We start from the raw sequence: 13,489 nt of genomic DNA on the forward strand, positions 1-13,489 counted from the left end.
TTAAGCTTGATTGAACAGAAATTGAGCAGGGAGAGAAGGTTTTGAGGAAAAAATAAAGAACTGTGTTTTATTCATGTTGAAGTAAGACAACAATGCTCCCAAGTAAAACACTCAATAAACATTTGTTATGGGGGGAGCGAATACATGGGAGAGGGGTTGATGGCTAGGATTTTCGCTTCAAGAGCCATTTGCAGTAGAGGTAATAGATATAGTAGGGGTCATGGTCCTCAAAGATGGGAGTATATAGGTAAAGAGTAGAAGGTCCAAGGGAATAGCAAATTAATAGAGAAAAGATAACATATGTCGACTGCTTCCTGTGCACTAGGCACTGGGTTAAAAGCTTTGTATGTATTATATCTTCTAATACAACATCCCCCGAAGGGCAGGTATTACCTAGGGAAATGGAAATTCAGAGAACTTAAGCAATTCATCCTGGGTCCAGTACTCAGTAAGTGTTGGAGCTAGAATATGAACCTACAGCTGTCTATCCCTAGTTTTCCAACTGTGCTAAAATTACTCTCTGTTCGTAAATTTTGTCTATCTTTTCCAGTAAATCTTTAATGTATTTATAGTAGTTATGTTTAAAGTCCTTATCTACTGGGTTCAATATTTGGTTAATGTGTGGGTCTGTTTCTGTTTTGTTTGTTTTTCTCTTGATTACAGGTCACATTTTTAACTTTTTCACTGTTCATCTAATTTGTTTTATATATATTATAGTAGATATTGAATAAAAAAGAACAGTAGAGACTGAAGTAAATATTCACTCCGGAAAAGTCACACCCCTTCCTCTGTCTGACAGCTAGTTTGTGATGTTTTTTCTCTTTAGTCTAATCTCCAGTTGAGCTGGGTCTGGTTTGAGTTGTTTCAGTTTGCTACTTGTTTGAAATGTTTTGAAAGCAGGATAAGGTCTCTCCCTTTATCAGGGCATGTGATCTGTGCTCCAGTGAGTCTAGAGATCTCTCTCTCCTTCTCCCCCCCCCTACCCCGTCCCCCTGCTTTAAAGTCCTGCTACCAGTTTTTTGTGCCTTTTCAAGGGCTTACTGCTCTTGGCCTTTCCCTGCCTCCTCTCTGGCTTTCCAAGTCTTGGCTGAAATCTCTCTGTCTTCCTGCCCTGTCACCAGTCCTTGGTACAGTGAAAGTTCAGTAGAAAAGACTTGATGGGCAGGTGTTCTCAAAGAGATCTCTCTCCCCTTTTCTGCCCTGGCCCTAGCTCTCTGCATGTAGCTACTGTGTACACTTAGTTAAGACTGTGAAAAAGAACTGTCAGGCTGTACACACTCCCTGGGTCTCCTCAGGACTCTAATAATCCATCACAGAGGTCCACAGATGGCCATAAGAGTTTGGCTTTTTGTATACACTGATAGACATCCCTCATCTATGGAGGTTTGCTTCTACTCTGTCTGTTCCCCCATTAGGAAAGTGACCATGGATCTTCACTCATCTAGGAAAGGCTTACCCTGATCTGAAGTTAGTTCATCCAGACTTCTTTGCATTCTCGGATCTCTGTAGGTAAAACACAAAGGCATGGTTTTGTAGCCTATCTGGCATATTTTTGGTGTTACAGTGATAACAACTGTCTACTTCCACTTTTTACATACTAACTGAAACTATTTAACAATGTTTTAATCATTAATGGACATTAGACCTTAATGGTCAAATAGCAATATGAAAAATATTTTTTATTTTTCAATATAGATTGCTATCGTTTGTACTTAAATTATGGAAAGAATCATGATAATTCAGCGAGAAACTAAACCTTAGAAAAACTGTTACCTATTTAGTATTTTCAATTACAATGAAATTGACAGAGAAACTTATCAAAGTGAACTGCAAAAACTGTATTTGGAGTGATTAAGTGCTGGCATACAATAATGCTAATTTTGAGTTGAAACCCAAACACAGACCTGAAACATGTTACAATAAAGTTGCTACTTTCTGTGAATAGTGTAGATATGAGTAACAGTGGCCTACATGTTTTAGAAAAGTAAATTGAATGTTGTGTACCACAAATATGTCTCTGGAATGTACACATCTGGATTCTCTACTTACCTAAACTGACCCTTTTTTTATCACATGCATACATCATGCTTTTGTGCTACCAGGATGTTGATTTCTAACAGGGTGCTATGTCTTAGATAAAGAAAGTGGCTTAAAGAAAGTGGCTAGCATAAACTTTGCTTCTTGAGGCCTCTCAGGACATCAAAGGGACTTGGAACTGGCTAAAAGTCAGCCAATAAAGATCGAATTTTCTAAATACTTGCATCTACTAGAGCTTGAAGCTAGTAGAGTTTAGAGGGGCTGCAAAAGACATTCTAAGGATTCACAGACTACTTCTTGGTTCATCAGCCATAAAAACCACTGGGCTCTTTACCCAAATTTCTTGACTTGGAATCTGTGTCCATGCTGGTGAACCAGTAGTAGTGGGGAGAAGAGATTGCACATATTATTTATAGAAGTGACATCACTATTTCATCATATTGTGGTATTAAAATATAAGGTGCAGTATATTTAGGAAGCTTCCAGAGACCAGGGACATTGTCTTGTTTACTTTTGGATCTTTTTCATCTAGCAAGGCCTGCCAAATAATCACTGTTCAATAAATATTTGTTGAAGAACTGATTGGATGAATATTATGGAAATATTTTACGTGAACTGGAAATATCACTGGATGCATCCATATTTTAGATTTCCTAGTACTGTGTTGGATTAACATAGCAGCTTGCATTATTTTTACTAGGGACTAATAGAAGGATATCAGTAGGATAACAGCCATGCCAACTTTAATTTTAAAAAATCCAGTTATTCTTTGGTGGTAGATTATAGAAATTTTGCAAAGCTTCAATGAAACATTTTCTAATAAAAAGAAGCCAGTGATTGTTAAGGTATACTCCCACGTGAGGAGACTGTCCATAAAGGTGAGAGTAGAAGGTTCACTTGGTAGACAGTTGCTAGAATGGGAAGACCAGTGAAGGGAGATCAGCACAGAAGGGGTCAGGCACCAGCTGACAGAACAAGGAAACACCCCTGAAATCCACATCCCATTATTATTCCTACATTTTTTATTGCAAAGCAGACATGAATTTAATTTGGTTTACTACGGTAATGTATTCCTGTTATCTGCTCTTATAAGGACCAGCTGCCGTAATTCTGCCTTGCTGATTCCCTACTTCATTTATCTACTTTGCTCTTGTGAGTTCTTATAGAAAATGCCACCCCATTTTCTTTCCTTCACTTCTCTTGCTGTTTGGCTTTACAGGTCATCCACATTACTGTTGATCCTTAGAGGGAGTAGTAGAATTTTCACAGATGTGTGCTTTAAATCCCGAAGGGCACGTAGTCAATAGTTGAAATGTAATGGATTTGGAATGGTAGCACAACCACAAAAATAACCAAATAAATAAATGTGTAACTATGCGGGTAAAACCGAAGACTTAGGCCACAGTCCCAGCACTGGCAGTAACAGAGAACATCAATGGAGTCGCTCTTCCTTTGGGCTGTGAGGACTTTGGGCTGGGAGAGACTGTAAGCAGGGAAAGCTATGAAGTTCAGAATGAAGGAGATGGAATCATAGTGATAAAGCCTCCGCACAAGAGCAGAAAGATTCTGTGGCACAGCCAGTGAGAGTGCTCCCCAGCACTGATTCCAGCCATGTACCAACCAAATAAGAGATGATTGTACTCTCAGTATCAGGATCATTTAAATAACACAGCTTATATTCAGTGCAAAGCACGGGGAATTTTTTTGTTTCTTTGCTTATTTTTTTGTTTTAATTTCAGGTTTAATCAGACAACATTATAAGCTATCCCAACCTTTCTGGGAGTTATACTTTCCTAGGGCTTGTCTGCAGCGTTGGAACTTGGAACTTTACTATTAATAATAACCTTAAGCATAATAACCATGTTTATGACTTCTTTGTGTGCCCAGGCCCAAGGAAAGGCCTTAGATTACATTCTCTGTGTCTCTGAGAAATGCTCTAAACACAACATTTTTTCCCCTTCTACATATAGGTCAAAGGGCAGGGAAAAGCACAGTTTGGCTGCATATATTCTCATTTACTACGTAATTACTTAGTATCTTTCCTCCTTAGCCTCCCTTTGAAGCTAAAGCTAGTGGCATTCCTAAACTTTATAGTAATCTTTAAGCTTTCTCATTCTACACAAAAATGTTGGTCCCTTACATCTTTTTATAAGGGTTTGGTGATTATTAAAAATGCTATGCTTTATGATAACATTTTTCATATGGTTTTAAACCCATATTTTAAGCAGACGTATACAGTTATTTTCCTGTAGCTCACAATCTATTTTGGAATTAAAGTTTCTGGCATGGATATTTTTTAGGACAAAATAAGTTAAGTGAGCATTTTTGCTAACTAATTTTAAGATTCCTGTTTCTTTCTTTTTCTTTTTCTTTTTTTTCCCTATTTTCAGCTTTCTAAGAAGTACGGAGTCCATGTTTGTGGAGAAGGTGGAGAGTATGAAACGTTCACTTTGGATTGCCCTCTATTTAAGAAGAAAATAATTGTGTAAGATATCATTTCAGCATTTTCTTCCCCTTCCTCAAATTTAAGTGATGGAAGCAACGTAACATTAAGCTGGAGGCAACTTTTGTTAAGAGAAATAGAACATGTCCTCCAAGTTCACAAACACTCAATTTGTTTAATACCAGTGAAGTCGTCTGAATACCTAAATCAATACATGACAAGAGGAGGCCTTCATAGAAGCCTATAAACTTTTTAGACATTGCACTTTCATTTACTTGCTGATTATGGCCTGCAGTAAAACTGGTACCTACACACTGACACTTTTATCCTTTCATGAAGTGTGAATTGCCTGTATTATTTATCTTTCATTACAGCTACACTTGATAAACTGCCACATCAGTAGCCTGTGGGTTCCATTAACTCTGTTCTCTTTTTCCTTTTTCTTGGCTTTAATAACTTAGAATGGTAATACTAAACATTTCTCTTCAATTATTTGGGGTTATTTTTACATATGAACTTTGTTTTTAAATGAATTCTGTTTTATGGTGAATAGTGTGATTTCTTTGCCATAAATTGTTAAAATTTGTGTAGCAAAAAATAGGAACTTTCTTCAGTTTGTTAACATTATTATCCATACTCTAATTTATATCACTCTTCTCATATGCTAAGAGAGCACTTTATTTGCTTTTCCTAAGCTCTTCAGCTTCTTGAAAAGATTGTCAGAATTATGCTTGATTTCAGAAACCTCACTTGATGAAAGACTAGAATCTTGTATCGAATGGACAGCTTTAATATTTTCAACACTGAAAGGTGACTTCTTTGTACATATTAATAATGAGGGAAAGAATGTTCTAAGAAGTTAAGACAACTCCAGGTGAATTTTCTAAAAATTACATTTATCTTGGGAAACATAGCCATGACCTTTTCATTACCCTATGCAATATTCACCCACTCTTGCTTCTCTCATTTCTTCTAACTTCTCTTCCATTAATAATCATCAAACATAATAATAATATATTTGGCAAATATATATCAAGTACCTATTATGTCTAAAGCATTCTACTGGGCACCACTGATGTTGAAACATAGTTCCTGTCTCCAGAAGGGTGGAAGGAAGACACATCTGCATAAAATTGTGACACAAAATGGTAGAGGATAAGAGTCAGAAGAATAAGTTCATAAACGGGAGGTATTTCTTCTGGCTTCAATGATCACAAAACAATTCATTGAATGAACTGTGCCTTAGGTATTACTTCTATGAAATAATACTGTTTGGTTTTTCAAGAAAAACATTTCCATGCTAGGGTGAAATTATAGTATCATAGGAAACTTGCAATATACTTATTAGACTAACCAAATTAGAAAAAAATAAAAAGCACAATAAGAGAAAGAAGGCCAAAGAATAATACTCTTCCTGTTTATTAGACAACTTGAGGTCCTGGAGCACCCAGAAGTCTTCATGGACAACATAGAATTATAAGAAATGTACTGCTTTACACTACATAACCAGAAGGTTTATTTATCATAGTACTTTAGACCTGAAAAGTGAATCTTTCACCTCATCATTGTGTAGACAGAGAAACCTCAACCTGACTGAGACAATGACATGATGGGAGTTAATCATGCTATTGAAGAGAAGGATGTCAGGGAAGGTGTTTTAGAACCCTCTAGTGCCAAAATGAGCTGTTCAATTGAACTGGATAATCATTTGTTGAGGATAATTATGTGGGTGGAACTCTGCAAGCTGCCACCCTGCTCTGTAAAAGTTCTTCTGTAAGGATGGAGAGGCAAATCAGCAATACTGTAAGTGCTGACATACGAGTGTGTACCTTGAGAACAGAAGGGGGAGAACTGACATTTCTTTCTTACTCAGTTATCAGCTAATCACTAATCTGATTCTGATGCTTAAGCATGTTCTTTGATTTTTTTCTTCATAGGCTCTGCCTCACCTCAGCTTCGTAACTTTCTTATTTGACTTCTTTTCGCTAGATTGCCTTCCCATTTATCCCCACTTTGCTAAATCCTTCCATTTTTAAAGGCTTTGGTTGTTACTGCTTCCAGTGCTTGTCCTCATATCTGAACTCTCAGAACACACAGTAGTAGGCACTGATAAATGTTAAATATCGTGGAATTAATTTTTCATTTATTGTTTAGTTTTAAATATCCTATTTCACTTTTATGTGTTCCTTTCTTAGGTTATAACTAGAGGTTGTAGTAGTTGAATGGAAAAAGAATGTCACCTGCTCTATGCAAAATCTTTCCTTCTCTTTAAAATAGAAAATGTCCTTATCATACCTATCTGATAAGCACTAAATGTGATGATGTGAATGAATATGCATTGCACATTCTAAAACTGTATATAAATTAAAGTTATTTTATTTAGAGATAGTTTTCCATGTGACACAATTAAAAGATAAGTTTAGACCTGGTAACTACTTGTTAACAATTGACTATTAATCATACTGGATCCTGTCAGTTAGAATGTATTTGGGGGGACAAACTTAATAATTTCTCCTGTTATATTTGACATAGTAGTGATCTTCCACAATTAGCATACAACTAGTTGATTATTAGGAATCCCCTTTTAAATGTCTAATTCAAAATTTTATGTTAAAAAAGGAGACTACCTCTATGAGGAGAAAAAATAAACTTTTGCATGCAAAATGATTTGATTATAATTAGGGTGTGTGTTTTTTGTTTTTTTTCAAAAACACAGATAGAATCTCTTGTATAATGAAATAATTTAGACAAATTAGGGTGGTTCTAGAAGTTTATTATAAGATACATTTTGCCCCGAATTCCAACTAACATTTTAAAAATCTTGTGGGAAACACTGGTATAACAGTCTTTGTGTGGAAGTAATTTTTTAAATTTTTGACTAGAACATTTTACAATTTACTTTTCACATCAATTAGGATGTGACTACTCACCTCTAGATACAAATTTTTAGATCAGAAAATGAGGGTTTTTTCCTGAGGAGCCTTGACGAAAGGAATTACAGCCTAGTCTTTAAGAAAAGAGGACAATTGTAGGTCCTCAAATAAAAAACCTACTTTCTCGGCATCCCTGGTGGCGCAGTGGTTAAGAATCCACCTGCCAATGCATGGTACACGGGTTCGAGCCCTGGTCTAGGAAGATCCCACATGCCGCGGAGCAACTAAGCCCGTGAGCCACAACTGCTGAGCCTGTGCTCTAGAGCCCGTGAGCCACGACTACTGAGCCTGCGCACCTAGAGCCTATGCTCTGCAACAAGAGAAGTCACCGCAGTGAGAAGCTCGCGCACCACAACAAAGAGTGGCCCTCCGCTCGCCGCAACTAGAGAGAAGCCCGCGTGCAGCAATGAAGACCCAACGCAGCCTAAAATAAATAAATTAAAAAAAAAAAAACTACTTTCTTATTATTTCTTACTTTGAAATATATGTGTATGCATATCAAAAGTAAGAACTAAAACACGGGGAATATAGCCAGTATTTTGAAAAAAAAAAAAGTAGGAACTAAAATCCCAATGTATTAATGAAGGTGATAACTTTCTTCTCACTGTTAATGAACACAATTTTAATGTCAATCTTTGATACAACCCCATATTTCCATTTGAATTGTCAATATTAATATACTACTGCTACAGAGTTGCTGTGTATGGGATGGATGGATGGATAGAAGAAACAATGGGAAGGAAGGAGGGATGAAAAGAAGAACTAAATTCTATGATTAAAACACGATGCACTCATCTTCCCCACTTACTCCTAGTTTCTACCTATTCAAGACAGAACTCAGCCCAGAGCATCATAATATGGCATTTAGCCGTGAGGATGAATCAAGTACTTTCCTTATCTGCCTTCTCATTTCTATTCTGTATCACTTAGGAATTTATTAGAATTTATGAACCATTTTCCTTGTATTTAAATTTATATAATTATTTTTATTATGCTAGAGATAACTATATATTGTTATTGGTATACATATATGCTTATGTTCATGTACCCATATATATGCAGTATGCATGTATGAAAATGTACATATTTGTGTGAAGATAGGTAATTGAAAAATCAGTGTGGGTTTTTGATAGTGTCAATAGTTACTGTGTAAATGTAAAGATACTTAACAAAGTTAAACTATACAGTTATTTGTTTATTCAACAAATGATTGAAAATAAGGCAGTGTATTCTGCACTGAGCCAGAGGTGGAGTGTGGGGAGACAGGCAGACAAAGATGAACAAAACCTGGTCCCTCTCTAAGAAGGGCGACAAGCACACAGACACATAATTATAATACAGTGGATGTGTTATGAAAGGTCTGTAAATGCATTACCAAAGCACATAAAGCAGAAAACTAGCACTGTCTGAAGATGTCAGGCAAGCCTTCACAGAAATGACGTTGGAAATGTCTTGTGAGGATAAGTGTGAGCCCACGGGGAGTATCTGCGTGCAGTTGTCTTTTCAGAGGGGAAGTAGGAACCAAGACCATGGCTGAGCCTCAAGAGAAAATATCAGGGTTTTGAAGTGAGAGGGTTAGGGCCTGATCTCTTAACTTGAGAGAGAGCCTGTAGTCAGGGAAGAGAGACTCAGACCTGACTCAGCTAGCTGCCCTTTTGAAGTCATAACTAGGGATAAGCCTAACGCAGCAGTGAAAGGGAGCATGGGATCTAGCTCTTGCCTACCGAGAAACCTCAGTTGTGTAAGAGGAAGGGGCTGCACTGATTACTTGTATTAATAGGGAAAGAGGACGAGGGTAGCCAACTGGAAAGCATTTTTGCTGTGGTAGAGTTGTTCTTAATTTTCTGGGTCTCTCTGAGGGTATTCCAGCAGATTCTGCTCTAGGTTTCAGAGAAATCCATGAAGCAGACAGAAACCAGAGACCCTTGAAAGTTGAGTTTCAGGTGATAGTTTATGAAAGAAAAGAAGAGCAGTAGTGGCATTATTCTGTTTGAAGCTAAAAGCCATTGATTTGAATCTACTATCTGTCTCCCAGTTGGTTCTAGCTTTGTATAACTGAGTGAAATGACATTAGTCAATTAGAGATTATGGATTTAATAGAATCCATAAAAACCATATTCCTCTTCATTTAGTGTTCAGAATGTTATATATTTTCTCTGGATAACAATCTTGATTCAGAATGCAATAATTGTATCAATTAAGTGAGCTATTTGCTGTCAATCTTCTGTTTCTAGTGGGAATAACTGTCAAGAGAAAGGAGGGCCCGAAACCCTTTCCACTGACACATCACTGGTTCAGGTTAATCATGGTTTTGGTGTACCCATTGTCAAGGATATCAAGACCAAGCTGCCTACATCAGGCATAATTCAGGCTCAGGGTCAGTTTCCAAAGCTGGGATTGGGAACATAGAGATTGAAATTTAATGTAAGAATGAGGTCATACACAAGAACTAGAATTTGAATCTATTGCGGAGCCAAGATAGGACCAGAACAGACAACTCTGGAGTAAATAGACAAGACAACTAGACTAGAGTTAACAAGGCAGAGAGACAGGTGGTAGAAAGCAAGAGGGTCTCCTCTTTTCTTTCTCTTTCTCCTCTTGCTCATTATACATTGAAGCATCTTTCGGTTAGGTAGTCTGTGAAGGCAGGTTATTACTTTCTTTCATGATCCCGACTCTAATGATTTTATTTCTATTATAATATTTTTCTTTTAAAGTCATAGAAGCCTGTTTTAATGTAATTTTTTAAAGCACTAACAAGATACGTATTTGATACTAACGGTTCATGAATGGTAGTTGATTTTTTTTTTTTTTACCATCAAACTGTTTTTTCTCTATCTCTGATCTTCCAAGTGAAAAGTAAACAGATTTTGCTCATGAAAATTTAATATGTCGGATCCTAGTCTTTTGAGATTTCTTCTATTGTCACTAAATAACTTTGCATTACAAAAGTTAATTCAAAAATATTTTACATTAGTGGAAAAGAATCAAAGTAAGAATTTATTTTGCTGAACAACAATGGTTAAAGTGCTAACAGTGTACTAATATAAACATTGGAACTAGTTCCTAAGGCACTAAAGAGATATGAGAAATTTCTGCCTTTAGAATTTGAGTTAAAATGCAAAAACACTATTGCTTTCTTAATAAACAACAATAAAAGATAATTAGTTATTAGAACTTCACACATAATCTTAGTTATTCATATGTGCTTTACAGGGTATCTTTGATAAAAGTTGAGTTAATTTACATGTATCCATATGGTGCCAGCAAGCAGTTCATACTGTTTTACCTGAATGTGGTAATTACTATGTCAGACAATCAATTTTAATAACAATGATATTGCAGTGTGAAGAGTTCATCTAGAGCTTAAAACCATCACCAGTACTGCCTTTGTGAAGGATAATTGAGATTTTGTGTGAAACACTGGATGAATTACCTCTTGAAAATGAAAAGAATAATGAAGATAAAGCACTACTGTTTAATGGTAGCCCATACCAACCAAATTTGTGAAAATGAAATTGAATAGAAGTTTCAAGTTGTAAAACTGTTCCGAGAGCTTTGAGTGAACCTGAAAGTTGAACTGTGTGTCCTCATAAAGATGAAAAGGTCTTTACTTAGTTTTGAAAGTTTAGTATTCTCAATCTTTTCCCCAATTAAATATTGGATTATTAAAAGTAGATGTTAATCACAAATTATGTAGTAAATATGTATACAATAGTATACTAGTGGAAATAAATGAGGATTTTTGGTCTTTTCTAGTCACTAGTAAGAGTAACTTGCCACAAAACAGATTTTGCATAGTAGATAAATGTATTATAAAATTTTTTTATTTCAGGGATTCATCAGAAGTAGTCACACATTCAGCTGATGCATTTGCACCTGTGGCTTACCTACGCTTTTTAGAATTGCACTTGGAGGACAAGGCAAGTAAGTCTAAGATTCACAGTGATTTAAAGAGAAAATTGAGATATATGCGTTGTCTCTATAGATGTAATTCTATAACAACAAATGAAAGGGTAAAAAAAAGTGATTTTTTTCAAATCCTCAGTAACTAAGAATTCTGCAGATGTTTATAGTTTTAAGAGCTCTATATTATATAAAAGATATTACATTTCTGAAGAGTTTGCAGTTCATTTGAAAAGGGAATCATATATACATTAATCAAGGAGAAGACAGGACGGTGTATAACCAAATATTAAATCAGCTAGAAAATTAAGAATTAGGTTATTGAGCATCAGCCTTAGGGGAAAGGTTTGAGGATAAATTGGATCTTCATTATACAAAGTTTAAGAGGAGAGGAAAGGGAGAAATTAAAGCTTTTCCAAAAATATACAGGGGAACAGACGTACAAATGAAAGATGGAAAATGAAGCAAAAAGTGTGATAGTTTTATTTTAAATACATTGACTGTCAAAATACAGCAGAAGTCAATTTTTAAATGTTTTGTGGAATAGTTAAGGTCTAGATTAGACCCTGTGATTGAAAGCTCTGCTCCTTGAGGCATAAATGATTGGAAGAAATCTGCATCTTTCGTGTTCTGTCATCAAGTCTTGAGGCACACCCACAGTCATACATATGATATAGGATCTGAAGAACCAAGAGAATCAATGATTGGCAAAGGAAGGAGAAAAATGGGAACCCCAGTAATCTCTCAATCAGCAAGAGTTTCCAAAAGTAGAGAATAATATTTGGTGCCATTTCTCTAGAAAAACTAGAAAAGACAGGGTTGAAAAGAGGTGATTGAATTGGGCTGAAAGATGACTATTGGTGACCTTTTACCAAAAAACTGGTAAACCTCAAGAGAATGAAGCTAAACTATCCAGACATCTTTCAGACCCACTGAAAGGAGCCTCTTACTTCTAGGTCTCTGCTGCTTTTGCTGCCATGGGCACACAAAAAAAAATCAAAACCACCAAATTCTGGTTTAAATACATTAGCCATTATATGTTCACCTCTACCTAAATAGCTCAGTATTTACACTATTTTGGTATTGCTTTGGTCTTCTCTGTCCATTTGCCCTCTTGCAGAAAAGAATGTTACTTCTTTAAGGTGCAGTACTCACTGACACTGAATAAATATGGTGCATTTCCTTTTTTTTCCTTAGGTGTCCCCAGTACCTGACAACTGCAGAACATCTAATTATATACATAACTCTTGAAAAGCATTTTTGTTACTAAGCTGGTATTTTTATATTTTAAAAATCACATAGCATTTTCTCAATTATAATGTCCCACTTTTTTCATTACATTTTTTTATTCTTAGAAATATTTATCTTTATCAGAAGTTGATAGAACCATTGATTAATTGGTTAACACATCCAATCCATGATCTCTGTGATCGGTACCTTCTTTTTTCCCCTTTTACTTCATCTGAAATCCTCATTTCTGTAACATTTCTTCGCTTTCATCACACTGGTTTATTTTCCTCTTTCTTGTTCCTGCTTTCATCTCTGCCTATAGTATCCTAATGCAAAGGCATTTGAAAATGAGGATGAAAAGGCAATCACTGTATTTAGCTAATCAAGTTTATTCTACTGGGCGTCACCATTTTTGTTTTGAATATATTCATTGTTTCAACATTATTGGACAATCAAGAAGAATACCATTAACTCTTACGGGTTGTTTTATAACTGATTAAAAAATGCAGTTTTTCGGTATTACCTATGCTGACTTCAGACTACTTTTAGAGTTTGCAGCAAAATTGAGTGGAAGGTACAGAGAGTTCCCACACATGCACAGCCCTGCCAGCTGTCAACATCCCACACCACAACAGTACATTTGTTACAGTCAAGGAATTTACACAGACACATCATTATTACCCAAAGACCATAGTTACATGATGAGTCACTCTTGGTGTTGTACGTTCTATGGGTTTGGACAGATGCATAATGACTTGCATCCACCATTATAGTATAATACAGAATAGCTCTGCCTATTCATCCTTCCTTTTCCTCTAACCCCTGGTAACCTCTGATGTGTTTACTCTTGCCGTAGTTTTGCCTTTTCCACAATATCATGTAGTTGGAATCATTTAGTATGTTGCCATTTCAGATTGGCTTCTTTCACTTACTAATATGC

General features: G+C 36.0%; 1 protein-coding gene across 2 annotated transcripts in view; it reads left to right on the plus strand.

Moving 5' to 3' along the window:
* The window catches only part of DPH6 (diphthamine biosynthesis 6), a 177,587-nt gene extending 164,915 nt beyond the window's left edge, over positions 1–12,672 (plus strand). The window contains exons 7-9 of one of the 2 annotated variants that reach the window (XM_059913676.1): positions 4,428–4,522; positions 11,249–11,336; positions 12,517–12,672. In XM_059913676.1, the coding sequence (XP_059769659.1) occupies positions 4,428–4,522; positions 11,249–11,336; positions 12,517–12,570 (237 nt within the window). In that variant the 3' untranslated portion in view covers positions 12,571–12,672. Of the gene's footprint in view, positions 1–4,427; positions 4,523–11,248; positions 11,341–12,516 lie in introns of both variants that reach the window. The other variant, XM_059913677.1, reaches the window with a different exon arrangement.
* The last annotated feature ends 817 nt before the right edge of the window (positions 12,673–13,489 follow it).

This window comes from Balaenoptera ricei, chromosome 2 (assembly GCF_028023285.1).
Source record: "Balaenoptera ricei isolate mBalRic1 chromosome 2, mBalRic1.hap2, whole genome shotgun sequence".
Taxonomy (NCBI): domain Eukaryota; kingdom Metazoa; phylum Chordata; class Mammalia; order Artiodactyla; family Balaenopteridae; genus Balaenoptera; species Balaenoptera ricei.